The 27881-nt window shown below is 40.4% G+C and overlaps 1 protein-coding gene and 1 non-coding gene across 8 annotated transcripts in view; one reads left to right on the top strand and one right to left on the bottom strand.

The window, feature by feature from the left end:
- lepr (leptin receptor) overlaps positions 1 to 23298 on the bottom strand; it is a 35638-nt gene extending 12340 nt beyond the window's left edge. For 4 of the 7 annotated variants that reach the window (XM_061240586.1, XM_061240590.1, XM_061240589.1 and 1 more), the window contains exons 1-9: positions 23184 to 23298; positions 12886 to 12949; positions 11303 to 11354; positions 10871 to 10923; positions 5950 to 6117; positions 5195 to 5318; positions 4545 to 4729; positions 2242 to 2384; positions 1758 to 1902 (exon numbers count right to left, since the gene is read on the bottom strand). In XM_061240586.1, coding sequence (XP_061096570.1) covers positions 1758 to 1902; positions 2242 to 2384; positions 4545 to 4729; positions 5195 to 5318; positions 5950 to 6117; positions 10871 to 10923; positions 11303 to 11304 — 820 coding nt within the window. In that variant the 5' untranslated portion in view covers positions 11305 to 11354; positions 12886 to 12949; positions 23184 to 23298. The remainder of the gene's footprint in view (positions 1 to 1757; positions 1903 to 2241; positions 2385 to 4544; positions 4730 to 5194; positions 5319 to 5949; positions 6118 to 10870; positions 10924 to 11302; positions 11355 to 12885; positions 12950 to 23183) is intronic. The other 3 variants (XM_061240588.1, XM_061240592.1, XM_061240593.1) reach the window with 3 other exon arrangements.
- A 4510-nt stretch (positions 23299 to 27808) lies between these two features.
- On the top strand, positions 27809 to 27881 carry trnat-ugu (transfer RNA threonine (anticodon UGU)). The gene has a single exon. It is a non-coding gene; the product is annotated as a tRNA-Thr (tRNA).

The raw sequence follows: 27881 nt of genomic DNA, 5'->3' as shown, positions 1-27881 counted from the left end.
TACAACAGTCTCTAGACTTTGCAGTGCATTGTGCAAAAAACAAAAAACAGCCAGTGACCCGCAGTTCTGCAGACAGAAACGCCTTGTTAATGAGAGATATCAGAGGAGAAGGGCCAGACTGGTCGAAGCTGATAGGAAGGTGACAGTAATGCAAATAACCCCACATTACAGTGGTATCCTGAAGAGCATCTCTGAACACACAACGCTTCAAACCTCTAAGTGGATAGGCTACAGTAACCGAAGACTTTATACGTCTAAAAAATAAGCCTAATAAATACCTAATAAAGTGCTCACTGAGTGTACATTTCTAAGAAGAAGAACACATTCTGTCGATCTCTCCATCATCAGAATTGCTATACTGACTTTTTTCTTTCAAAACCACAGTATCTAGGTATGCAAGGCTACTGTATATGCAGGTCTGCATTCATGAAGAGGACATACAATTGTGAATGACTTCTGCGCCAATATGTACAGGCGATGACACAGGCAGCACAGAGTATAAGTTGAGAGACAGCCAATTAGTGAGATTTCAAGTCGGCTAAAAAAGTGACTTCCTAATTCATTCCGCATCTAATTCACTACCAAAGAATGAAAGTCTGGCTGAATAAAATGCAGAGGCCTTTCATACAGATCAGTACAGTATCTTGCTGTGCAGTTATTCATACACTCAATGTGATGAAATTTCATCCATTGAGTATAACTCAGTCAGAGGCAGACATCTCCACTGCCTGTCAGTGCTGTGGGACGGAAAGGCCTTGGGGACCTTACTAAATGCACATTATATAAGCCATTAAGGGCGAAATTAAATGCAGTTTGCCATGAGAGACATATTCATTATGTTGTTGTTGTTTTTGCAAAGAAAACATCAATGGGCTGTGATAATGTTTTCTCTTTAACTGCCATTTAGGCTACAGGGCTAGTTGCACATATATATGGAGAATACTGAACAAGAAGCTGTAAAAGTCAAAAGCTACAGTGTAGGCTGATGCTTATCCCTTATCAATTCAATAAGACATAATGGAAGTTACTCATTCATTCAGACCAACCTGATGTTGAGGAAAAGCCTGTCTGATTCTAATATCTTTGTCAAAAACAATTTCTAGTACAGAGCACACACAGTACAAAAAATCCTTATGAATTCTATGAATTTCTATGAGTTGTATTGGACTGTATATTAACAAACAGTAGAATCAGGAACCAATGGTGTATTATCTAGAGAAAGCACTGAAAATTTATGATGGCAGTTAACACAACCCTCACTGCTGGATGAAAATCATAATGATCTAACATGACGATGGAAATTCAGGAAATTAGCGAATATATTCCCATATTGACACATAAGTTGCATAAATGTTTATTTCCTTGATGCTACTAATAAGCATCAGGAGCCTAATGCACTGCCAGTCATCAACAAAGCAGAATATTCTTCAGAGTAAATTCAGGGTAGGAGTCAAGGTGGCCTGTAGCGTAGTGGTTAAGGTAAACGACTGGGACGCGCAAGGTCAGTGGTTCTAATCCCGGTGTAGACACAATAAGATCCGCACAGCCGTTGGGCCCTTGAGCAAGGCCCTTAACCCTGCATTGCTCCAGGGGAGGATTGTTTCCTGCTTAGTCAAATCAACTGTACGTCGCTCTGGATAAGAGCATCTGCCAAATGCCAATAATGTAAAAGGTGCTAAGTATTTAACCTGGGAACCTGAAACAGATTGTCAGGTTCCCAGTACCCCTACTCCATTTTAACTCACACAATAACTCACCGTTGAGGTAAACATAGAGGCGACGGCTCCAGTCGCTCCACACTCCCTGGTTGCCGGGGGTCTTGCAGCGCACCTGGACAGTGTAGTTCAGTCCTACATTAAGCCCCTTAAGGTAGACACCAGGAGCCCCCTCTGCACCCATGCGCTGTGGAGACCAACACACTGCTGTCATCAAACACGACATGCACAGTTTCAGACTGCTCTCATTTCTGACCTAAGCAGCTTATTCGAGCTACTGGTAACAGAAAATACATCTTTAGCTTGAGACTAATACTACAATACATAGGCTGTTTCAAGGTCTACGTTAACATAATTAGTGTTTAGAAAATGCTAAGACCATAGCTAACGTTTCTGGGGTTAGCTGGTAAAGCTGTTGAATAAAGGTCAAATGCCTGGAACCAGATTTTACTGCAGAAATGTATATGTTATATTCACTTTCCCGCATTATTTATGGGTATTGTGAGCATCAAAAAAGGGGTCCTACCATCCAGGAGTGCAAGGGTTGGGAGGAGTAGCGGATGTCATAGACGAAGTGTTCAGTGCTGGGTGGAGCATGGGTCCAGCTCAATCTCAGCTCACCTTCTGTAGTCATGTGATACTCCAGGTCCAATGGGGGGTTTGGCTTCACTAGGGAACACACAGCACAGCATGAGGCATGCATGTGAGCGATGAGAGACACATAAACCAGGCAGAGGATTTACCTTTAAACTGATAATGGATTTGTTTTCCAGAATAGAAACATTGCCAATTTTAAAGGGGTCACCCATTAACTTCTGAATCCATTGATTGCACTTAATATGCCACAAATTACTGGTTTGAGAATGATAAAAACCAGCATGGTTCATATTATTAAAAAATAGGCTCAGGGCAATTACCAAACAAAGGCATTTTATCTTCATGCAGCTCACTGGCCATCTCTGTTATGCTATAATGACTAACATTACACCCCCAAATTTCCTTGATCGGTTTCCATTTCTGCAAGTACTTTAGACTGCATCATATCATAATAAATTAGTCAATTTAATTCCTACTAGAAAAAATTATATTCATGTATTCATGTAGGCTGATACACATACAAAACAAGAGATTGATCAAATGCATCGACATTAACTGCAACTTAACACCTTTTGAGAGACAATAATATATCTTGCACCACAAACCTAGCTCTCCTGGGTGGTGTTAACACTAAGTATTACGAAAGGGAAAATCCTGCTAGCCCGTGCAAAAAAAACACAGAGTGATGTCGTAACTCACAAATCCACCATGTAACTTGAGACCACATAAGATGTTAATTGGGCAAACATCACTCCGAGATTTTTTTATGCATCCGGAGGTCTGCAACTCATCGCCATGGTTTTTCGTAGTTGTGCAAACATCTGTGTCTGCTTGTTTCTGAGTTCATAATGTGTACATATCCAAGTAACTATGCCTCTTAATTCAGGATGTGGGATACATTGATCTGTGTACAGTAGGCTTACCCAGCTAAAACTGCACTGTTTCAATATGAACATGGTGGCAAATTATATTTATCCACGTTCAATGCATTCAATGCGATAGATACCGTGCATTTCAAGTTAAAATTTTTATTTGATTTGCTTTGTTTTGAGCACAAGCAAAATCACCAAGAAACAAATGAGATATAAACTGTAGTAACTGAAGCAGAAATAACCTAAAATGACAATGACATTGAGGAAATCCACATTTGACAGTAGGTGTGACATGACATGATAGGTAAATGCATGAGTTATGTGTTTTATTTGTGAGTCAAAGAGCTAAGAACTGAGAACGGATATGGTTTAAATCCTGCCCAAGCATTAAAACTATAGGTGTCCAGAGCTTTTGCCAGCACAACTGAAGTTGTTACTGATTTTATTTTGTGGAAACAAATTTTCAATGTCAAGTCACTTTTCACATGAGAAATTTTATGACTCAGCTAAACCATCAAACTTCAGAAAAATAGAAATAAATCTTAAAATTTTCAAGGGCTGCTATGGCCATTTTGGGAAAATAAAGTGTTATCCAGTGCCATTTTATCATTGCTGGCAAGCAATCATAAATCCACATGTAACAAAGTCTGAAATGGGACCAATGGATTTGTGTAGACATAATTTATCATCAAGATCAATAAAATCATTCAACAGGATTTCATTTTCAACATCCATTGATTTACTTAGTTTGTACCACAGGAATATGTCAAGTTAGTTTATTTCAGTACCCAGATCACATCCACTGCTCCATTTTCTGTTTCAAAAGATCTGGATTTGAAATAGACAATATCTAAAAAAACGGCAAGTCTAATCCACCATAAAAATAAAAAAAGCAGAAATACATCCATAAACATCCATCCATCCATCCATCCATCCATTATCTGAACCCGCTTATCCTGAACAGGGTCGCAGGGGGGCTGGAGCCTATCCCAGCATACATTGGGCGAAAGGCAGGAATACACCCTGGACAGGTCGCCAGTCCATCGCAGGGCACACACACCATTCACTCACACACTCATACCTACGGGCAATTTAGACTCTCCAATCAGCCTAACCTGCATGTCTTTGGACTGTGGGAGGAAACCGGAGTACCCGGAGGAAACCCACGCAGACACGGGGAGAACATGCAAACTCCGCACAGAGAGGCCCCGGCCGACGGGGATTCGAACCCAGGACCTCCTTGCTGTGAGGCGGCAGTGCTACCCACTGCACCATCCGTGCCGCCTACATCCATAAACAGTTCAACAGATTTGCCAGAGAACAATCTAGATTACAAACAGCCAAGGTTTACAGGACTTACAGAAACTTAATGGGACAATTTCCATCGCTGGCGACTGCACAGAGCTAGAACCATCAGACACGGAGATCATCAGAGACACCGTGCTGTTGACTGAATGGAGAGCGACAGAACATGTCTGGACATCTCGTCCTTCACATTTGTCGCGTGCCCCACTGTCTGTCACATTGTCTGAATCCAATTGTGACCTAGAACAGATGGTAAAGAAATGGCTTTTAAAAGATATAAAACAGAAAAAAACTCAATTCTAGTGAGTCACAGCAAGGGGATATAGAAGTGCTCTATTTCCTCATACTGACTAGCCAGTGCTCTGGTCATATTTATATACCTTTCTGTGACAAGACCAGTCGCAACAAGTGTCAATTTGACGAGCAGTACTCAGATGTTTCTTTGAAGCTCAGTCTAATGACCAGTGTGCCAGTCTATATGTCATATTCTTCACAACACAATGACTACAGATCAAATGTTACATACAGTAGTCCTCAACCTAATCTTTGGTTCTGCAAAGATGAAAAGAAAGAAAAGCACTTGCCTTTAGTAGCAGCGCTATATGTGTCTTCTGTATCAGTGTTATATTTGTCACTGAGGCGAAAATATAACAATCCCTAATAAAAGGAAATGCTAATCATCCAGGGGGACATCACGGTACTCACGGCAAACGCTGCAAGCTAACTGCAATGGGCCTGCTGGTGTCTGACAGTCCAACGTCAAGCTTTAGATTACAAATTACATTTTCCGCGTTCCCATCAACCCAGCACAGGATGTTCAAACAGACAACTGGAAAGAGATTCAATTAACACGTAAGCTTCAACACCATCTCCAGCCAAATGTAATTAAGACTGTCTGCAGCAATGTGGCTGATTAGGAGGCTGTTGTTGCAGTTCCCAGCTGCAGATTCTTAATGTCAAATACAAAGCTAGAAAAGAAAAGAAACCAGTTGGCATTGTTTTTTTACAGATACGCTCATACAAGTACACCAAACACACAGAAAAAGTATGAGAAAAAGGTTAGCGCAGTGCGTGGGTTTTTATTTTAATACCAACTGATGTATGCCTTTTAATCTGAATTATCTGACATATTCTGTGTACAACATCAGTTCTAGCAGGTAATATGCAGCAATGGACATGCATAAGAGTGTTTTAATTTTTATAATGAAAACAGTTCTGTCAAAACCTTTCTCTGGGGTCTATTTACCTGCCATAGTGACATGTTCTGCAAAGCAAGCTTTTAAAGCACAGGAATCCCTTCAATTAAATACAGATAATTAATTTTCAAATTCAGAATGTCTCCTACTGTTGTGGGTAGCCATGTTTATTTTGAACGTGTATGGCCAATGATGGACTTCAGTGCGGGTTCATTAGAATCGTGCTCTCAGAAGAGCGTCAACAATCAGGGGTCTGTGCACTACCTCCTCTGCTGGGAAGATGATTGGGAGATTCCAGAGAGCTGCTGTGGAGGTTGATGTGACACGGCGGCGAGTGTGCATGTTCAGCCAGTTCGCAGCACAGCACCGCTGCCCACGGTGTGCCCAGGAGCTGGCCAGGTGATCCATCTGTAAGGGTCAGGCCCAGCACACCTGAAGACCAAGAACAGGGAGCGGGAGGTTAGTATTCTTCACTAAACAGCAAGTACATGCACTCTCCTTCAAATGCTTTGTATATCAAAGGGAAAAAAGTCCAAAACAAAACGATAATTCAGATTAGAAATTTTCTTGCATACAGTACGGAAATTATTCGCCATAAATTACATACAGTGGTGTGAAAAAGTGTTTGCCCCCTTCCTGATTTCTTATTTTTTTGCATGTTTGTCACACTTAAATGTTTCAGATCCATCCATCCATCCATTATCTGAACCCGCTTATCCTGAACAGGGTCGCAGGGGGGCTGGAGCCTATCCCAGCATACATTGGGCGAAAGGCAGGAATACACCCTAGACAGGTCGCCAGTCCATCGCAGGGCACATACACCATTCACTCACACACTCATACCTACGGGCAATTCAGTCTCTCCAATCAGCCTAACATGCATGTCTTTGGACTGTGGGAGGAAACCGGAGTACCCGGAGGAAACCCACGCAGACACAGGGAGAACATGCAAACTCCGCACAGAGAGGCCCCGGCCAACGGGGATTCTAACTCCTTGCTGTGAGGCGGCAGTGCTACCCACTGCACCATCCGTGCCGCCATGTTTCAGATCATCAAACAAATTTAAATATTATTCAAAGACAACACAAGTAAACACAAAATGCAGTTTTTAAATGAAGGTTTTTATTATTAAGGGAGGAAAAAAAATCCAAACCTACATGGCCCTGTGTGAAAAAGTGATTGCCCCCCTGTTAAAACATAACTTAACTGTGGTTTATCAAACCTGAGTTCAATTTCTCTAGCCACACCCAGGCCTGATTACTGCCACACCTGTTCTCAATCAAGAAATCACTTAAATAGGACCTGCCTGACAAAGTGAAGCAGACCAAATGATCCTCAAAAGCTAGATATCATGCCGAGATCTAAAGAAATTCAGGAACAAATGAGAAAGAAAGTAATTGAGATCTATCAGTCTGGAAAAGGTTATAAAGCCATTTCTAAAGCTTTGGGACTCCAGCGAACCACAGTGAGAGCCATTATCCACAAATGGCGAAAACATGGAACAGTGGTGAACCTTCCCAGGAGTGGCCGGCCGACCAAAATTACCCCAAGAGCGCAGCGACGACTCATCCAAGAGGTCACAAAAGACCCCACAACAACATCCAAAGAACTGCAGGCCTCACTTGCCTCAGTTAAGGCCAGTGTTCATGACCATAAGAAAGAGACTGGGCAAAAATGGCCTGCATGGCAGAGTTCCAAGACGAAAACCACTGCTGAGCAAAAAGAACATTAAGGCTCGTCTCAATTTTGCCAGAAAACATCTTGATGATCCCCAAGACTTTTGGGAATATACTCTGTGGTCTGACGAGACAAAAGTTGAACTTTTTGGAAGGTGTGTGTCCCATTACATCTGGCGTAAAAGTAACACCGCATTTCAGAAAAAGAACATCATACCAACAGTAAAATATGGTGGTGGTAGTGTGATGGTCTGGGGCTGTTTTGCTGCTTCAGGACCTGGAAGACTTGCTGTGATAAATGGAACCATGAATTCTGCTGTCTACCAAAAAATCCTGAAGGAGAATGTCCGGCCATCTGTTCGTGACCTCAAGCTGAAACGAACTTGGGTTCTGCAGCAGGACAATGATCCAAAACACACCAGCAAGTCCACCTCTGAATGGCTGAAGAAAAACAAAATAAAGACTTTGGAGTGGCCTAGTCAAAGTCCTGACCTGAATCCTATTGAGATGCTGTGGCATGACCTTAAAAAGGTGGTTCATGCTCGAAAACCCTCCAATGTGGCTGAATTACAACAATTCTGCAAAGATGAGTGGGCCAAAATTCCTCCACAGCGCTGTAAGAGACTCATTGCAAGTTATCGCAAACACTTGATTGCAGTTGTCGCTGCTAAGGGTGGCCCAACCAGTTATTAGGTTTAGGGGGCAATCACTTTTTCACACAGGGCCATGTAGGTTTGGATTTTCTTTCTCCCTTAATAATAAAAACCTTCATTTAAAAACTGCATTTTGTGTTTACGTGTGTTGTCTTTGACTAATATTTAAATTAGTTTCATCTGAAACATTTAAGTGTGACAAACATGCAAAAAAATAAGAAATCAGGAAGGGGGCAAACACTTTTTCACACCACTGTATATCATTGGAATCAGCACAAAATAGCAGCTGTTGCTAATGAAACAATGTCTGGGTTTACCTGAAACCCTTTGACTATTCAAGGGCACTGGCTTCACATTATTAACAGACAAACTAAAAGAATAATTTCATTCCAAATCAATATACACATATTCAGCCAGACTGGATCAGAATCTTTTTATAATGTGTACAATATATCAAACAGGCTGTAAAGTAGCAACTAAATAAGTTACGGTTTAATTAACATAAAATACTAGGGATGGGCACAGGTATTCATTGGAGCGTTCGAGTATGCAGCATTCAAAATAAATCAGCGTGCTGATAATTAAATCCGAGTGAATTAACAGTTTTAGTTGCATCATTTGTTTTTACATTGCAGTTTTAGAAGTGTGTTTCTTTATGTTTAACGGCGCTGGCCTCTAGAATCTGTGTTCTGTAGTGTGCATTTCAGCAGCAGTGACTCCAAGGGGCAGAGGGGTTTTAAACATTGTTGGCGTTGTCAAGGATACAGGCTATGACGCTCAAGTCCCATTCGATTCTAGAGTGCTGTTTATTAGAATGTGAATCAACATGGTGGCAGCATGAACAGGATCTACAATGAAACATAATGGATATTAAACAGCATTTCAAACTCTATTTGAATTGAGCATTTTTCGTCATTCTCAGATAGGCATAGGCAAGACACTACTGGACCACCGACAACCGCGTAGTAAAAACATCAAGCCTCACAAGCATACTAGCTTAGGGGTCGGTTGTGACTATTAATCATTTTTTTAAAGTCATAGGGATCCGTGCATATGAAAAATACGTCTCCCTGTCTCCACCAAAACTAGTACTAAGCTATATCTCCTGACAATGATGGCTTGGGTGGACTGTACAAAATTTTTTTTCCAATAGCAACCCTCTGATTCCATAGAAGAACCCTATCTAATTAAATGGTTGTCGGGAAAAATGGTTCTTTGTATGGGAATTTTCACACTTCACACCTATGACCAAGGGTTCCATAAAGAATTAAAAAGGGTTCCCTATGGAACCAAGCCAAAGATGCCTTTCAGAACCGTTTTTTCTAAGAGTGTTGGCCTGCTTGATCATTTGTGAAGCTAGCTAGCCATACCCAGGGGTTCCTTCAGCTGGAAGCTCCCCCCACCCCATGTGGTAGCCTATACATTTTTTCAAAATTTCAAAACCAAATAATCTTCTTAAATACTTTTTTTCAATTGCCTTCCCTATTTTCATTCATAGCCTAAGCAACAAATATGACGTTAGGAAATGAGTCAGATTATTACATATAGTATGAAGGAAAACTGTCAAACCACAATCTCTAATTGGCCTATGTTTAAATCAATTTTCTAGGCTATACTCATGCCATATATGTATACCATAGCTTATAATAGCCGGGGTATTCTAGCTGCCAACTGTGGTATTCTAGTTGATAAGTTGATGTACTCTTCAAGGGCTGAAGTTGTATCTGTGATCACTCTAAGACTCGGAACTGTACTTTCCTCAAGGGTCCTCAATGCACTTGTCCTTGGGTTTGATTTGCACTTTATCGTACGTCTGCTAAATGCCTGTAATGTAATGTAATATTTGTGTATCACAGCCCATCTCTGTTCATTTTTTATTCTTTCTTCCTGAAGTTGACAAGATATTGATGGAAGATATTGGGATTGGTGTAAAAGTGAGCATTAAACGCAAATTGAAACACTGGCAATTTGGTGCGCACAATAAAACACGTCTGGGCATTTCTTGGCACTACACACCCGATATACCAACAGACAAACTACCCAGTCAACAGTTCACATCAGCCCCCTGCGAATACAGAGCATTACAGACCCCTACTAGCAACAGAATTCTCTGCTGTACTGGAGCACTGGAAATCATCCAAATGCCCATTCCTATGAAATACCAATCTCTGCACTCGTGCGACTATAACAATATTAAAATTGTATCTCTCACTTAGCATCTGAGAATAGTCTGAAAATATGTGGCATTTAGAGTTTCTTTTTTCATGTTTCTAGCCAGTATCGGTGGGCATAAGAACAGTCTGCTATGTGAACTCTCCTGGGAGTGAGCAGCCATCAGGAGTAGGTGGTTTTTGGAGGTAAATTAGTTGTTTGTTGATATTTGCTGCAGTAGTTTCCCCATTCTCCCCCAAAGGAAGCAGACCTCTACAGCCTCCTACAGAGTGTGACTCACCCCCACAGCCCCCTCAGCATGCAGGATTATAGCCGGATCACAGAGGAGATACCATAAACCCTGTTCGCACTGCCAAGATGCTGAACTGCTCACCCGTCGTCAGCGAGCTTGTCAGGGTTGAGCAGAGATAATGTCTTTTCAGTGCGTCAAGCCCAGTATGGGAACTCCAGTGAGAGCACAATACTTTGTGAGGCATTAAGAGAATTCACAGCTCATGCGGAGGTGCAAGATTACAACCTTGGGTACCTGGGAGGTTAAATCTGTTCTTTCATTTCAGATCCAAGTAGCTAGAACTTTGACTGGCTAACAGGAGCTACTAAAGACACAGCTTCTCAGACTCAGAAAAGGTTCTGGAGGTGTATAGGTGGTTTAGTGTTAGGAACTGATGCATTAGGAGCACATACTGTGTAAAGCCAGGGTCAGACACAGGAGAAACGTCCCCTTTGTAGAGAAAGACCTGTAGAAGAGCCATAGCATATTAAACTAGTGAAGACATATTTGTTTTGCAGAAGAGTACAAGATAATTTAACACTAAGTAAGCACTGTTGGGTTTTCAGTCATTTGCGATGCTGAATTATATAAACACCATTCATTTTAGCATCTATTTGAAACAACACATCAAGATGTTATCTGATATGAAAAAGGTCTCTATCATATAGTATAAGCTTGTCAGCTTTCATGGTTTCCATCATGACTATAACATCATAAAGATTTAAGAATTACAACTGGAACATGACATACTTACACCCAGTATAGTTATCTGTCTCAACAAGTGTACCGTAAGTTTAATGTAAAACATCAAGCATCATTGAACATGTCTTAAATGCAGTACTTACATCTCATAATATGTAAGTCAGCATGACCCTCAGCTGGATACAGTAGATTTCACTGATAAAAAAGCAAAGTGAAATATGTTACACAAAGTGCTGTGGAATTTGCTCATGAAACATTTGCACCAGTTACACGCAGGAAGATAATCAGCAACCTGCCTTTAATTAAAAGCAACAACCGATGCAAACACTTTAAAGCCTGACTGATTTCTAAAACCACAATTTCAATTGCTCACACTGGGTTGCTTTTATTCCTTTAGATGACTCATGATTATTATAATTCAACACTATAACTGACAAATGGTTGATTCTATATAGAAAAGGAAAAAGTTGTTCATATACAGTATTCTGATCAGAACTACTACTGCCAGCATTCAATTTGGCACCATGGACATGTACCCACCACCATCTGGAGCCACTGTGCTCCCTAATAAAACGCAGAGTTATATAAAATAGTGATCAAAACAATGACTATGCAAGAGTGCCAGGCAAGTGCCTATTCACACCAGTTGAGCATTTTCCAGGAAAGCCCTTACCAACACACAAAAACATTTCATATTGAACTCACATTGTGTATCAAATATCAAAACAAGTCCAATTGTACTCTCCTTGTGACAAAAACAAAGTATCTGATTGTTATCTAATGACTAAATGAATAACAATATCATGAATGTGAATCAAATAAATGTCCAGTTGGGCAAATTGGTAAGCCATGTGCAGATTGCTCATTGATACACCCAACACACTTTAAGTGCAAGACACTGGGCAAGTTTACCCATAATATGCAGTTATGAGGTTATTTCCAAAATATAATGGTGATGGTGTAATATTAAATTGGAAATGAAAACACATTGCAAATGAAGAACAATGCATTTTACTGGGTTCCTGAAACTGAGATTATAATATCTTGAATATTCACCCACATGTAAGAGCCTTTGAGAACACTGAGTTCCTTTACGGAAATTATGTTTTTATTCTCTCAGAAAAGCAGATAGCATCCCTTATGCATAAATCTATTTGGTGCATGGGTGTATGTGCAAGGTAACACCAAATAAATGCCAAATAAAGTAAAAATCCAATTTCCCTTCAGCCCAAACTAGACATAAGATAATTAAAGAGCATATTTTATGGAAACAGTGTGTTTTACTGTATGCTAGTTAGACAGGATAAACAAATAAACTTCAGCCATTTGGAGAGTATTTACATGAATCATACGCATTCACCGAAAATGCTTTCTAAAAAACAGATCTGTAGACTCCAATTGAGAAAACGAAGTTGTTCAACATATACGCCAAGAAAGTGAGTTAGAAATATTCCACAACAATAAAAGGTACAGAATACTAATGATTATATTAAAGAGCAAAAGAGAACATTTTTTTAAATTATTTTATATTCTTCCTAGTTATTCAGAAACGCGGCTGGAGTGCGTACTATGCGAAACATCCACGGGAGAAACACATCGTCCCTTAACTCACGCGCACAAATCCCTATATTCTCCAGATGTTTTTTGTTTGTTTGTTTGTTTTTTTAGGTTATTGTTAGACAGTAACTCATTGTAAATTAAATCCCATAGCTATTTTTGTTCTTACCTGGACAGTGATATTTTCTTCCTTCGGTCGTGTGTGTTTGCCCGACTAGAATCAAAGACAGCTACTGCAAATGGAAAAGCCGCGTGTCAGAGGCAAGGAATAAATGAGCACAGTGAGCCAACATCGTCACAGTTTCATTATCGATTCATGAAGAGAGAACCGCAACCCTCGCAAGTGGGATATGCGAGTTCATTAAAGATTGCGTTCAAGTTATTCGGTGCATCGGAGTGGTTTGGAAATGCAACTAATTTAGTCGTAATTTAACCATTGGTGGATTCATTAAAATGTACATTCGTTTGTTTTCCATTAAAATGAATTCTGAATATTAAATGTCAAACCCCAAGACACCGGCTATTATATTGTATTCAGTTTAAACTCTTTAAATGTTCCGTCACTCTAATGAATTTATTTCTTATTTTTTTAAATTATTGTACTAATCCTTGAAGAAAAATAGGAAGAATGCACAGTATATTTGACTGTAAAATTTGTAAAATTCACCTTGCATGGTGACTCATTTCGGCAGTCCTCAGAACAAGCAAATTTGATCTTACTGTCAAAATACATGCTGTACATTTCAAGGAGTACATTAATCCCACATAGCAAATGGCTCTGCGGGCAGATCCGGTTTCACACGAGGGAATCTGCATAGCAGTCACACCCGTTTGGCCTTTCAGTCAGGAGGTATAATACAAATATGAGAACTGCCCCAGGTGAAACAGAATTTACGGACATAGACCAGATAGGATATGATCTATCTCCACCCCTGCATTCGCCCCTTGTGCAAAACAGGCCAGATCGTGTCTGTTACAGATCTGGCCCAGAAGCCGGCATATGCTACAGTCATATCTAGACCAGGCTACTATTGCGACATCAGTGATGCCAGCACACAGTAACTCAGAGGGTCACAGATAGGGTTGGAATCACAGTTGGTGGGCAAATGGGACCCTGGCCATAGAGGGGAATTCATATAATGTTATTGGTTAAGGGTTGGCTTCCCTGACCGCATCACATTGTCTCCCCCACAGTAGTTTTAAATGATGATTGATTTTATATCCAAATAAAAAATAAGGATGTACAAATTGTAGGCCTATATACAAAATAATTACACACTAATAGCAACAAATATTGAAAAGCATTTTCTGTCTAAGAGCATCATTCAGACATGATCCAGCTAATGAGTTGCATTGCATCATCACAGCAAAGAATTTCCTTGACCAAACAGCCAAGGGTTTGAAGGCATAGAGGATCATTATTGTGGCTAAAATAGTATATATTGTTTACATCTGTCTGTGGCACAGCATTAGAGAAAATTACATTGATTCCTATCAATTAGGATAGGGCTCATGGCTGCACCAATGATTTGGGATGTAACCAAAGTTTCTTCCGATTTCATTGTGGTCGTCTTTTTTTTGGCACTGTTGCCCATAGTTGTTCGTGGGGGCCTGGTTCCTGTGACCAAAATGTCTGTAAAGTGCTTTTAACGCACTGGTCCTTTGTGAAAAGGACAATACAACTAAAACGGAATTGAATGATGGAAGCAATAATAGTTTCAAGATAAATTGCTTTGATTATGGACACCATTGATGTTGTGTGCTTCCAGGCCAGACCAATGTTGGTGAATGAATTAGACATCAAATAGTCTACACAGAAATATATTTTATCAATTATAAAATAGCATTGATTACAAAACTACAGCAGGCAGTAGTAGATACAAATCACCCATGTACATTATATGCCTTGCTGTAGTAATTCAGTCGAGAGTGATAAACTAACCTAAATAAAACAAAATATTTTCTTGCCAATTTCACAAAAAACAGTCCTAAAATTATGGTGGCGAAACTTGGCACTATCTGTATACTTTGAAATGGCAACCCCTCTCCCTTTCTTTTCACTGATCTGAAATTACGCAACCTTTATTGAACGACACACATGTGGTTGAACAGCAAGCAGAGTTGTGTATGAAATGAATCATATTTTGCAAACCCATCAGATAATTTGGCCAACGCCAGGTCCATGGTGGGACTATTGCAGCAAAGTGCTGTTCCAAGATGGAAGGCAATAACATCTTGAAATCTTTTTAAAAATCTTACTTTCTTGGTTCTGAGAGAGTGTTGTTTAGAAAATTTTGGATGGCTAATTATGGGGGCGACATGGCTCAGGCAGTAAGAGCAGTCGTCTGGCAGTCGGAGGGTTGCCAGTTCAATCCCCCGCCCGAGTGATGTCGAAGTGTCCCTGAGCAAGACACCTAACCCCCAAATGCTCCTGACGAGCTGGTCGGGGCCCTGCATGGCAGCCAATCGCCATCGGTGTGTGAGTGTGTGTATGAATGGGTGAATGGAGAAGCATCAATTGTACAGCGCTTTGGATAAAGGCGCTATATGAATGCCTGCCATTGATTAAGTGATTAACTGGAACTATGAACTCTATTCATAGTTCAATGATGTGGCCTGACCATCTAGAATTTAATCTTGACCCACCCAGCAATGCCTGAGGATGTTCAGTTGGTAGGATATCATGGACTCTTCCTAGGTGCATGTGTCTGTGCTGCCTGCACCCCATGCTGCTCAGCCAAAGGGCTGCAGAGAAGAAGAGGGAGCAGATGGAAGCTGCATGCTTTAGAGCATGCCAGTCCCAGTCTGCACCCTCCAGAACTGACAGCGGCGATTGCAGCAATTAAACATGCTTATGGAAGTGATTGTGCATTCCAGATTGGGGAAATTAAGAAGAATGGGGGAAGAAAGGGGTGTCTTCTCTCATGTCTCCATTCAATATATTTTTCGCACACACTTCATTATGCTTAGCTCATTGTATATTGTAACACAGAGTACACAGTGTACTGCACAGGGACACCAAGCATTCGATGCAGCCCACTGTAGGTAGCCATTGTCTTTATCTTGGTCAGCCGTACAGGACATAAAGGACCATCTGCGCTCGAAGGCATAGAAACTGCGGAAAACACTATGTGGTTTCCAGGCATATGACCACTATAAAAGATCAATATATTGCAGGCATGTTCCCTGTTTTTTAGCCTGTCACTCACAAAGTGCTGAAGATTGATAATGTTTATTTATTTTTTGTTTTACATTTTTCAAAACCTTCATCATCATTAAAAAATGACACTGAAAAAAGAGTACCTACATTAAGTACCTCCTCCCCCCACACACACACACACACACACACACACACTTGGACACACACATACGCACCCTGAATGGTTACACCTGGCTCATCAAAAACAAGGTGCAACAAGGTGAAGCAGCATTAATGACTGTGTATCATTCTCTGTGGTGAGTTCAGTTGTCTGTTTAGCCTTTCTCTGACTGCGTGCCTTTGTCACTCAATAAAAGGGGGAAACACAGAAATGTCAGTTCATGTTTGCTGTAAACAGCAGCAATGGAGGAGGATTGACAACCAGGGATTTTCCTCTTTGGTGTCCCCATCAACAACTATTGCAACTGCTAGTGCAGGCAATCAGAGGGAAAATCTCTTTCTGTGGAGTCAGTGATTAAATCAATATTGACTTTATTTAATTGAGCAAGACCAATATCATAAATCCTTCATATGTAATAAAGATAACAGTTTCTATGATGTTTGAGAAATCATGCTAAGGGCCATAGTTAGATTTCTAGATATAATCAAAGTGCTACAGAAAGTGGAGTATTTTTTACTGACGGTTTTAACTCAGATAGATAACCATCTGGCTTTACTATCATTGATCTTGGTTTGTAACATACAAGTGAGTACTCAGGCCTCCCTCAATATTTTGCCCATGCAAAAGCAGCAGATTGTGTTTTGGTTCTTGTAAAACAACGCATTAAAATGTGTCTTATATTTGGAATTGCTTTCTTTTCTCCATTGCAAACCCACCCCCTAGCCTGGTTAGCAACAGTCAGAGTGCTGTTAAAACAGCAGTAACCTCTGAGGGCATGAGGGGAAGAGAGGCAGAATGAGAAGACCGTCAGTGTAAACATGAGTCAAAACGAACAGGGGAACATCCATGAGCCAAGGATGACATCTTTATTGGACCAGGTAGTTGAATGACACCATTCACAAGCTATGTCTCAGTCTCAGGAGGTCCTTCACAAGGTATTTGGCTGAGATATTCATGAATTTTCTCATGACTAAATCTCCTCACTGGCACATTTATAACAAGGAGGGCAATAATCTACATCGTTGATAAAAAGGCACTGCCCATGAATATGCTAATTGGGCCACGCTGATTTATCTCTCTGTCTCTCTCTTCCCAGGACAGTAAACAGACACCACTGCTGGAACAAGTGTAAGGCCACTTCTCTGTATTCGGTCCAATATGTAAAATGGGGCTGTTTACACAGTATGGAGGACAAAAGGTGATTTATTCGCTTTGACGGCTGCAAGTTTTTCCCCAGAATACTGGAAATAGAGCGCATGCACTGATAAATCTGAAAATTGAAGCTGTTTTTCTATCTGCATTGCAAGGTCTAATCAGGATTCGCAGGAGATTTACTGTGCTGCTGATGAGTATGTCGTCTGTGAGTGGAAGTAGAGGATTTCTCATTTCACCCATAGTGGTCTCATCCAAAATAATTTCTCTCCTGGAGAACAGTGCCTACCAAAGCCTAAAAGGATTACTTGTAAACTTGGTCATTACTTGCCCCCCCCCCCTGCACTGGTGACTTGAAAGCAGTGAAAAGGTCAAATAGCAGATTTAGAAAGTAAATGGTATCCCATTGATTAGTTTCCAACAGCCTTTGGCCCGGTACAGTCATCTTTCCAATTAGCCCCACAGGCTATTAGCATAAAGAAAATTAATTGGCCATGTGTATGCTCATCCAGTCATAAATAAACATTTGTTCTATACTGTCTGCAAAGTATACAGCATTTTAATAATGAATATTCACCAAACCAAAAAAAACCTACATAAATGCATTATTCAAAAATGTGTATGTGCTGTTTGGGGGAAACAAAATGGCTGTAAGATGAGTTCTAACCAAACTATTTTTTTTATTGCACATTCTGTCTTTATTAAATTAAACTAGCTTGGTGATTCATGCAATGTGATTTGGGTATATTATACAGTTGAATAATTATATTATACTTTGCAGCATTATAGTGGAGTAGTGTGAATTTTATGCATATAAAAGATTAACATGAATTCGACATATACAGTTAGGTAATGTGCAATGAATGCTTTACAGTGGGGTAATGCACCTTACTGTTTGGCTATGTGCGTTTGGTGTATTATTGAAGTGGATAATAGCATAGACACTGGGCACATTAGGGTGGGGGTAATATGCGCTGGGCACATTAGGGTGGGGGTAATATGCACTGGGCACATTAGGGTGAAACATAAAGATATATTTTTTTAATTTATCTTGGCTATAGCAATAAAAAGCAGGCCCAACACAATCTGCCCCAGAGGTTGTTGAACTGCCCTCTGATGCACCGATTGCACCCAGCTCAGCTGAACCAGTTCAGCCGGAGGACTCATTCAGAGGAGAGTATGTGCCTTTCTGAAATGGTGGAGATTGTTACGGCAATGAGACAAGGCTAAGAATACCATTTGACACCGAATATCATTTGAGAGGGTGGCATATCAGGAATAAAATAGGTTAAAAATAACAAGGTGAAATGCAGTACCAGCTTAAGCAAATTGAAACATTGCCAGTATTCAAACATTTCATGTTTAGAGGGATTGCTTTTTGGATGAATAAGTGTCTAGTATGGCAGATGAACAACCTGAAGCAGAAATGTTAACTGCCCAGGGTGGTAAACGTATTAATAAGGTTCAAAGTGCTTTGCCAAGGCAATTGTTACACACAGATTTCACACAGTAAAGGCTAGGGGCCTGTTTATTGGGAGTATGATTGGCCGCAGTCCAACTCAGGCATTGATTGTGCTGGTTTCTCTGGGCCTGTATTTGGGCTGGTAATACCACAAAGCTTTGCCATAGCAGCTGGAAGCCACTTGACTGGGCCATGAGTACCATGTCCTGACAGCCTTAGAATTGAAACATAATCTCCCCAATCTTTACTACAGAAAAAAAAAAAACTCCTCCTCATAGAAGTAATTAGAAATTTATCTTACAGTGCATGTGTAAACAACTAAGGGTAAGATCTATTGTATGATGCTGGAAAGCTATCAAACTGCATTAGAATGCCATTAGTAACCAAGTGCACTTCCCCATCTAAGACTGAATGGGGTGAAATGGTATTCACTGAAATAGCCAGTTGGGTGTTTACTTAGAGATTACTGTGGTGGGAATACCCACAGGTACCCAGAGCATCTCCCATTTATGTACCGTTAAGTATATCTCTGGGTACATGAGACCTCATTCTGAGCTTATCCCTGTTCTCTTTCTCTCGCCCTGGGCTCTCTGCCAGAATTTGTCGTAGGAGCTCCTGGGATGAAAAATGCCATGGAGCTCAGTCTGCTCAGGATGCCTCACACCCCCCACCCCGAGCAGTGTCAGGGTGGGTGTTCCAGCTTCAGTGAATTTGCGTCATTCCACTTTATGGTTTTTTCAGTTAGCCATCCTGAAACAACATTAATGTAATTATGGGGGCCAATGAAGGACAATGCATTAGCTTTTTATTTTTTCCGATTTATTGTTCATACGTTTTTTGAATCCAATGCTGAGACTCATTGAGATGTTAAATTGGAGTAATTCAAAAAGGGAATGTTCAAAAATCTTTGAAAAAATCTTTTGGGTTTTTTTAACACCTTTGGGGGAAAAACCCCAACTTGGCCAGAAAAGAACAAGTGCCTATTACCTTCAGGAATCAGGAATAAACAGAAAAATGTATGTATTGTTTCCAAGGACAAATCCGAAACTGCTATGTGCTGGGGGAATTTAACCGAATAAATTGCTGTAATTGGCATATAGCAGAGAACAACAATGCATGGTGAACTAGCATCGTGAATAACAAAAAATGCAATTATTTTAGTGAGGTATGAAATGCGATACCCTTTTTTGTCTTGAGAGGACCAAAAACAACAAAAAAAATTTTTATAGGTCAGTTAACTTGCTTTGAAGGGGAAAAGTAGGAGATGAAACAAAAATAAATTTGGGAGAACTAAACAAGTTAAAAAGAAAATACAAAAAAGTAGCATCTACAAAATGTGCAAAGTACACTGTACAATACTAGTTCATAAGAACAAAAGCAAAAGGACAATGGCCATAGGCTGCCTTCGACTACACACTAAAACATTCACTAATTCAACACTTACAGAGTACATATGGTCCCTATTGGACTTCTATGCATAATCTGCAGTCCTGTCACTGTCCCGCACAACAGACCATCACAGTATTGCTTCGCAGTGATTGACTAAGAAAAAGGTAACTGTTCAGAAGCACTTGCCTGAGGTGAGACTTGAAACTAGGCCTCTCTCTCCGAAGACAAACAATTTACCAGTCAGCTAAAGGCAAGATCTCTCCTAGCTAAGGGCAAGGTCATTATTTTGAAGGGTTGCATCACCAGAGAGTGTTGTCACGGTAACCTGCTAGAGGCCTTCTCTACATTGTACCTCACTGTGCTTATTAGTGAACTAGAAGAGGTACACCCGCATACATATGAATAAATAATAAATGCATTAAATGTAATGCATTCATTTGAAAATAAAGTTAACTTTTTAAAAAGCAAACACATTTAATTTCCAGTAACATTTATTGCCACTTTACTTGACTATTTCAGGCTTGTATAACTTTCCGTTAACTACAATGTTGGCAATTATGCAAAGTGCTCAGGATATATGAATGAAGATTTTTTGTAATGATGAGTCACTATGGTTACAGGAAGGGTCAGCTCAGTTCTGAGACTAAGGGCCCTATCTTGGACTCAACCCGGCTCGCACAACCCGGCGGTAACAGCAAACGCACGTGTCATTGTTAGTCATATTAATTCTTGGCGTATTACTATTTTGATGCGGGCGAGTGTTTGTGTTATGACCAACCCCAACTAGGGTTTAAGTCATGTTGCAGTCTCATTGCTATTTTAACGGTGTAATATTAGGCAAGTAATCAGAAACAAATGTGTACCCCATTATACAATTCAGACAATTTTAATAGTATCTCTTTTAATAAACCTCAGAGGTAAACCTGTTGCGTACACGTCTTACTAAATCTGCCGTCATTTTAGCAATTGCGTGCTGTGCTATAGACTTTGTGTTATGACTATGAAAATAGAGCCCTAAGGGTGTTTTAAGTTCATGAGTTCATTTCTTTGCCATAACCATGAAATTTAACATCTGCTTTCAGCACGATTCAGAATTATATGTTAAGTTTACAAATGCTATTTCAGGCCTTACAAAAATTAACTCTACAAAACACTCAAATTCTTGATTAATGATCGAAACCCAAACTCACACCACTCAGTGTGCCATTATATGATAAACTGGACAGGACACTGCCCTATACAACTGCCCTATATACTGGTGTCTTTTAACTGCAGTAGCTTACTTTGGCTCTGAATTGATATACATATGACATCTCAATTTACTGAAACTCCAAGTACCGACTGAGAAGGGAGGCTTAATGAATGTAGTGTGGCCAGTTAATAAACCTGTGCAAATCCGTGGCAGGACTGAGGGACTGAGAATGTTTCCACACTAAACATAAAACAATATATTGTTATATCTAACGGTAACACACACATTAAAGAGCCAGCTGGTCTATTATTATAAATGTGCTAGTTGCACTGCCCCCAACCCCCTCCACCACCAATGATATGTAGACACACACTCAGTCAAAAAAAACAAAAAAACAAACTGGCTTAATGTAGAAATGTAGAAATACTAATTGACCATTAGAATAAATCAGCATGCATTTTCCTGGAATTGTTATGCAATCATGGAGCAAAGCAGAGGACCTACAATAACAATTGCCCTGTTGTCATTAGTGTAGGAGAGTTGGACAGTTGGCCCCTTTTTCATTCCGCTCATACAAGCTGCACTGGACTGGGTATCATATGCCCTTAGAAACCTAATGGGCCACACTGATGGCAGAAGAACCGATCTTGTAAACTAAGACCTCAGAACATTCTGGTGCCAAAATTTTACATTTGAGCTGCCATGGGCTACAGAAGTAGAGCACCAAAACCCAGGTTGATGTCCTGTGTTTGAGAAGGGACTTATCCGTCATGTCCTGACTTTCATTAAGAGCTAATGGACCACTGTTTTTCAAGAGAGAAATGATACATGCTCTCTAAAACCTACAAGGCACACATACTGTCAGCACAGCACACCAGTGATTTAATCCCATGCGATCTGAAACATTGATGTGCAAAATATTCTTCAGAAATTAAATAAACAGAAATAGAATCTGAAATGTTGTTAAAATGAGCACCTAAAGTGCGACAGATTGTAGATTTGAAATATTCAGACTAATGTATGTGATTCAAAGAATTAGAAATATTTCCTTCACAGTCCAAGAAATCAGTATGCTCGCTCTTCCAGAAAAGTGAAATCCAAATCGACGTTCTGACCATTCCTGCCATTTGTCCAGCCAGATTAAAAACCCACCTGTTGGCAGATTTCTCTGCTGAATGTAGGCAGATAAATACAGATGTCTCTTTGAATAACAAACAAAGCAAAAGACAAACCTCCAATATCTACAAATAACATAATTTCAACATTTAAATATGGTTGTGGGGACATATATTTATATTTTTTCATTTCTTCAAGCATATTTTGTATTTACAAAAAAAAAAAAAAAATGTATGAAAAGGTTAGGGCTCTTTTAAAGATCACACATAGCGCAAATATGAAAACAAGTACACACATACTGTAAGCCTTAAATAAACACATGAGACGTGTATAAGAGGTTGGTGCCTTGCATGGCAGCCAATCGCCATTGGTGTGTGAGTGTGTATGAATGGCTGAATGAGAAGCATCAATTGTACAGCGCTTTGGATAAGGGCGCTATATAAAAGCATGAATCACACACACATACATACAAATGCAATAGAGTAATTGTACACAAACAAGAAGAAATACCATGAAATATATTCATATACACAACCGTGAAAGCTTATATGTCCACAGCACAAATACAGTGGTTCAAAGTTAGAATGAATTAGCAATGTAGCACAGTGCCTACTACTAACCACAGGTGATCTGAAGATGAAGTGCCATCCTCAGATGACACAAAAAGCTGAGTCTATGTCATTTATACATAAATGTATGTACCTCTCAGAAGAACCAGGTAAAATTCTACCCATTATTTTAAATTCAACCCATTTTCTAATTGCCAAATAGTGAGAAAAATAGTTTTCAGAAATATACATTTTAGTACTGACTTATAGCACAGTAGGCAAACTCACCAAAAGCTGGATAGGATGCCCTTGTGAGCAGGTCAGTAGGAAGGAAACACTAGGAATCAAAGGGGTATTTGCATTGAAGACAACTGAGCTGGGGTGTCTGGTCTTGTCAACTTGCATACGTTTTAGCTGCTGCCTGTGGTCTCTGGGCAAACATGTTGCTATTCTGAGAACCCTCCAAGAATACACACCAATCATCTGCACTGTACGGAGCTGAGTGTGTGCCTACTGCCCTCAGTGTGGAAGGCCAGAGGAGAGGGGCTATGGTGCTAAGCAACCGGTAAACTTTCCCCCTGTCATGGAGGATTGGCTGGGAATGCTGTGGGGAAAAAGAGCTGGGTTGGCCTCTCCACAATGGCATGTTACCAAGACCTTCATTATGAAAAACACCAGGCACAGGCCAGGGTCCTGCTGCTTGCTGCCCCAACCCTTTTGTGGGTGACTGTCGCAATTCCAATCCCAGCACTGCTGAGATCTCAAAAAGACAAAGGAATTTTGACACAGTGAATGAGAAGTAGTGCAGGGGTCCTAACATGCACTAAAATAAAAAAGTTATCTTCCTCATGTGTAATGAAATACAAGTTTTAGAAAACGGTGACAATCACCCTTTGTGGGGTGAATGGACCCAAGTTCATCAACTGAATATTGGGGAGATCTGAAATATTTATCTTACATACTTTATATAAGATACACACTTTATTATGACATCTAAAAACCTGTTTTGTGCATGATGCTTCTTTTGTTGGAGTGTTCTTTCATTTGTTCATACGCAAGGACTAGTTTTATCATAGAGCCTTTTTTCATGGGAAACATTTTACCTTGAGAAAGTCCTGAAATGCAATTTTTATCATGGGGGTAATATCAGCAGAACATTCATATGTAGGAGATAAAAGATCCCTGCTTTTTCATAGCCTTGGCCTGGATGTGAAAGGGAAAGGTTGACAACAATACTTCCATTGTACACTGTCATCAGCCAGTAGACATATCTTTTCTTAGCAGGCAACCTACAGTAAGTACCCATTCTTTTTGAGTATGGCTTCTAAAACTAAAACAATATGATATACTATACTGTATCTTATAGTTAGCAGGGCTGTGATTTTTTCACCTCCTATATCAGGAATTCTGTATGTCACTCTGGATAAGAGCATCTGCCAAATGCCATTAATGTAATATAATGCTTTTTGGACATGACTAGGCTTTCAAAATGTGGAACATACAATCCATCTCATGTGTAAGCAAGATTTTCTTTGCTTTTTCCTTTTTTTTTTGGTCTCTATGCTGGGGTGGTTCTGCATATGGAATTAAAATTTATCTGGCAGAGTCTCTACAAGATGTCTATACGTACAGGATTAGTATGTTCTAAGGACCTCTTTGTCCTACTGGGGCGACATGGCTCAGGCAGTGAGAGCAGTTATCTGGCAGTCGGAGGGTTGCCAGTTCGATCCCCCGCCCTGGCTGTGTCGAAGTGTCCCTGAGCAAGACACCTAACCCCTAAATGCTCCTGACGAGCTGGTTGGTGCCTTGCATGGAAGCCAATTGCTGTTGGTGTGTGAGTGTGTGTATGAATGGGTGAATGAGAAGCATCAATTGCAATGCTTTGGATAAAGGCGCTATATAAATGCCAACCATTTACCATTTACTGGAAAACTGTAGGAAAAGATGGTAGGTCACCCAAATGTAAACAAACTAAGGGCCAGGTTCTGAGACTCTACCGGGAGAGGGGGTCATGTTTGGATAACCATAGGTGGCTAGAGGAACATTGATGAACAGCATCGGAGGATAAAAGCCTGGGGTGCAGAGAGACCCCCATCTCAGTCTCTAGGTCATGAAACAAGGGAGGTTGCATCCCTCCTGACACTCAATTGGCAACATACCAGTGTACAAACTCAGTGTCACGTTTCATGTTTGTCATGTCATGTTTTATGTTTAGTTATTGTCTTGGTTATGTTATTGTCATGTCATGTATTATGTTAGTCTAGTATCACCACGTTTTTATGTTTCATGTCATATTATGTTTCATGTTTAGTTGTTGTTATGATTTAATTGTTAGTCTTGCCATGTCATGTTATGACCTCTCATCCCATCTTAAAACGCTAGGCAATAGGTGCCATGATGAGGGAGCTGGGGACAATGAGCACTCAACTCTTATCCTCAACTTCTCTTATTGAACTGCTGGGACGGTGCATTAGCTTTGGTATTCTTTTAACATGAGTGAAAAGAATAAATTAAAGTGGTTAAAAAGCCCATCTGGCCATCCATGCACCTTTCTCTCTTAGTGTCTGAGCCTGGATAAGAGAAACTACGGCATTGGGCAGAGGGAGCCATATATCTTGATTTAGAAGAGTAGAGGCACTGGCTCAAGGGTGTCCATAGCAGCCTTTTGTGCTTATAACCTTTCACAGGGACCTAGCATATATTCAGTAGACTAAGCCTCTATACTCTGTGTGAATATGCAGCACATGCTCTGGGATGGACCTGGCAGAAATCAGAATGTTATCTAAATAAACAAAGACAGAGCATGTCCTGATGCACCATGTTAATAATTGCCTGGAAAACAGCAGAATAGTTCATGGACCCAAAAGGCCTAGGTGTGGCTTCTACTCACCCCTTTCTCTGATGTGCACCGGTGGCAGTTGTGAAAATCTAATTTTTAAAAGATGGTGGTCCCTTGAAGTAATTCAAGAGCCACAGACATCAGTGGCAGAGAGTAAAGATTATTTGATAGGTATTTTATCCTCGATAATCAGTGCAGCAGTGCAAACTGCCATCCCTTTTACCAACAGAAAATAACTGCACTCCAGTGGGAGAGGTGGTCTAGCAATAAGAGCTTTGTAAGGGTAATTTTCTTCATTGATTCTTAATTGACAATGTGTGTTAACATGAAGACAATCACATGATTACAAATAACCTTTTAGTGATAATCCTTATTAGTATTAGACCACTTTCTGAATTATGTGCTTATTAGGAGTCTTTCTCAGTCTCTCTCCCAGCAGACAGACAGCCTTTGGCCTTAATGTCTCTGCTTCTCAGCTAGCACATTCTGGACAAGGTCAACAAGGGGTATTCAGAAGATAAAATACTGATAAATGTTTGTCGCCAGCTTCATGTCTTTTTGTTTCGGTAAAGCCCCCCTTTCTGGAAAAGTGTGTATAAGAGTTTTACTATGTCTGATTCAAATCAGAAAGCAGGTAAGCTTCCTCACGTTCTGTCATTTCTTTGCAAATAAATATGAAAGTTAATTCAAGTATAGCTATCATATTGTTTACTGGGATCTGTTTCATCAGACGATGCTCACCTGTGGAATGTTAAAAAGGGCATTTTTCCCTAACAACTTCATTAATGTTGGTTTCCAGGGCTGTGGTCTTAGGAGCTGACAAAGTGAATATTCATCCCCAGGGAGGAGTGGGTCCTAGCAGTAGGTCAATGGTGCAGTCAAATGGGCAATGAGGTGGTAGCCTGCTGGTGTGCAGTTTACTGGAGAAATCCAGTATCCAGGGGGCACACAAGAGATGTCTGGATCATCGTTGTCATTCAGAGGAGTCTGCAACACAGGGAACACAGCTGGAGTGACTGAACAAGAGACTTAGGCATTTGCTGTGACAGTTAGAACTCCACTCCAGCATAGTACCAGAAGTATCAGGTTTGCAATACTTCAGCCATCGATGACTGAGAACCAGGGGAACTGGTATCTACTTGGTGGAACTGCATAAGCACTGGGTGGGAGTGACCTATCCACAGCTGGTTTGGGAGGTAAGTTAGCTAATCTTCCCTGACCCAATGGGCTTACCAACATGGTGACATTTAAAGGTTCAGATCTTCCAATGGAGAGCTAAGGTATTGTCTAATGAATTCCCAGAAGCCCCTCAGTTAATACAAGCCAGCAATTTAAACTGAGAGGATTATGGCAGGTAGTGTGGTTCAGAAGCCTGCCAGTTTCCCAAAACAAATAAATGAAAACATTGCCCCGTAAGCAAGGAAGCTTTGTCTATGACGGTTCCTGACTCTTTCCAGTGTTCTTGTGCAAAGATTCCTTGTTGTTATAAATGTCGGATTGTGAGCTTGTTCCTATTTCACTACAACTAGACCTAGGTCTGATGATGGCTCCTCTAGCTGTCCGCAAATTGAGTGGTGGTGCCTGACTAATTCTGCAAGCAGTCATAAATGAATCAGTACCATTTCACTTTCTTGTTAGTGGTAACTGTGGGAAAGCATTCCTTTCGAGGTGATGTATTGGTTGTTACAAATTTAACAAATGTGTGAATTAATATGGTAATATATTAATGGTCTTGCTTTCCATAGGGTACTGCTGGATGCTGTTTTGGAATGTAGTTTTGTGACTAGGCTGGTGTTCCAAATCATTTTCTATTTGGCATTTAACTAGTGGGTGAAAAAGTAATCAAACTGTGGATAATTTATTTGCTCAGCTAGCTAGCTGTCGCTACACTGGATGTTGGTATTATGTTGCTGTTAGCCTTTGTCTGTAAATTAGTAATAGTGTGTGGCTAATGGGTGTTGCCTCCCTATGCAACATTCAGGTTTTCCTGTCACCTGAGTTGTGATGTGGCAGTTGTCTGTTTTCTTTGGGTGTTTTCTTTTTAGACCTTGAAACAGACGACTAGAGTATGTTTGGCTCCATAGCTCAGTGGTTAGAGCACTGGTCTTGTAAACCAGGGGTCGTGAGTTCAATCCTCACTGGGGCCT

The sequence above is a fragment of the Conger conger genome, chromosome 4 (genome assembly GCF_963514075.1).
Source record: "Conger conger chromosome 4, fConCon1.1, whole genome shotgun sequence".
NCBI lineage: Eukaryota > Metazoa > Chordata > Actinopteri > Anguilliformes > Congridae > Conger > Conger conger.
The sequence above is the reverse complement of the archived record's forward strand: the minus strand, read 5'-3'. Positions and strand labels throughout refer to the sequence as shown.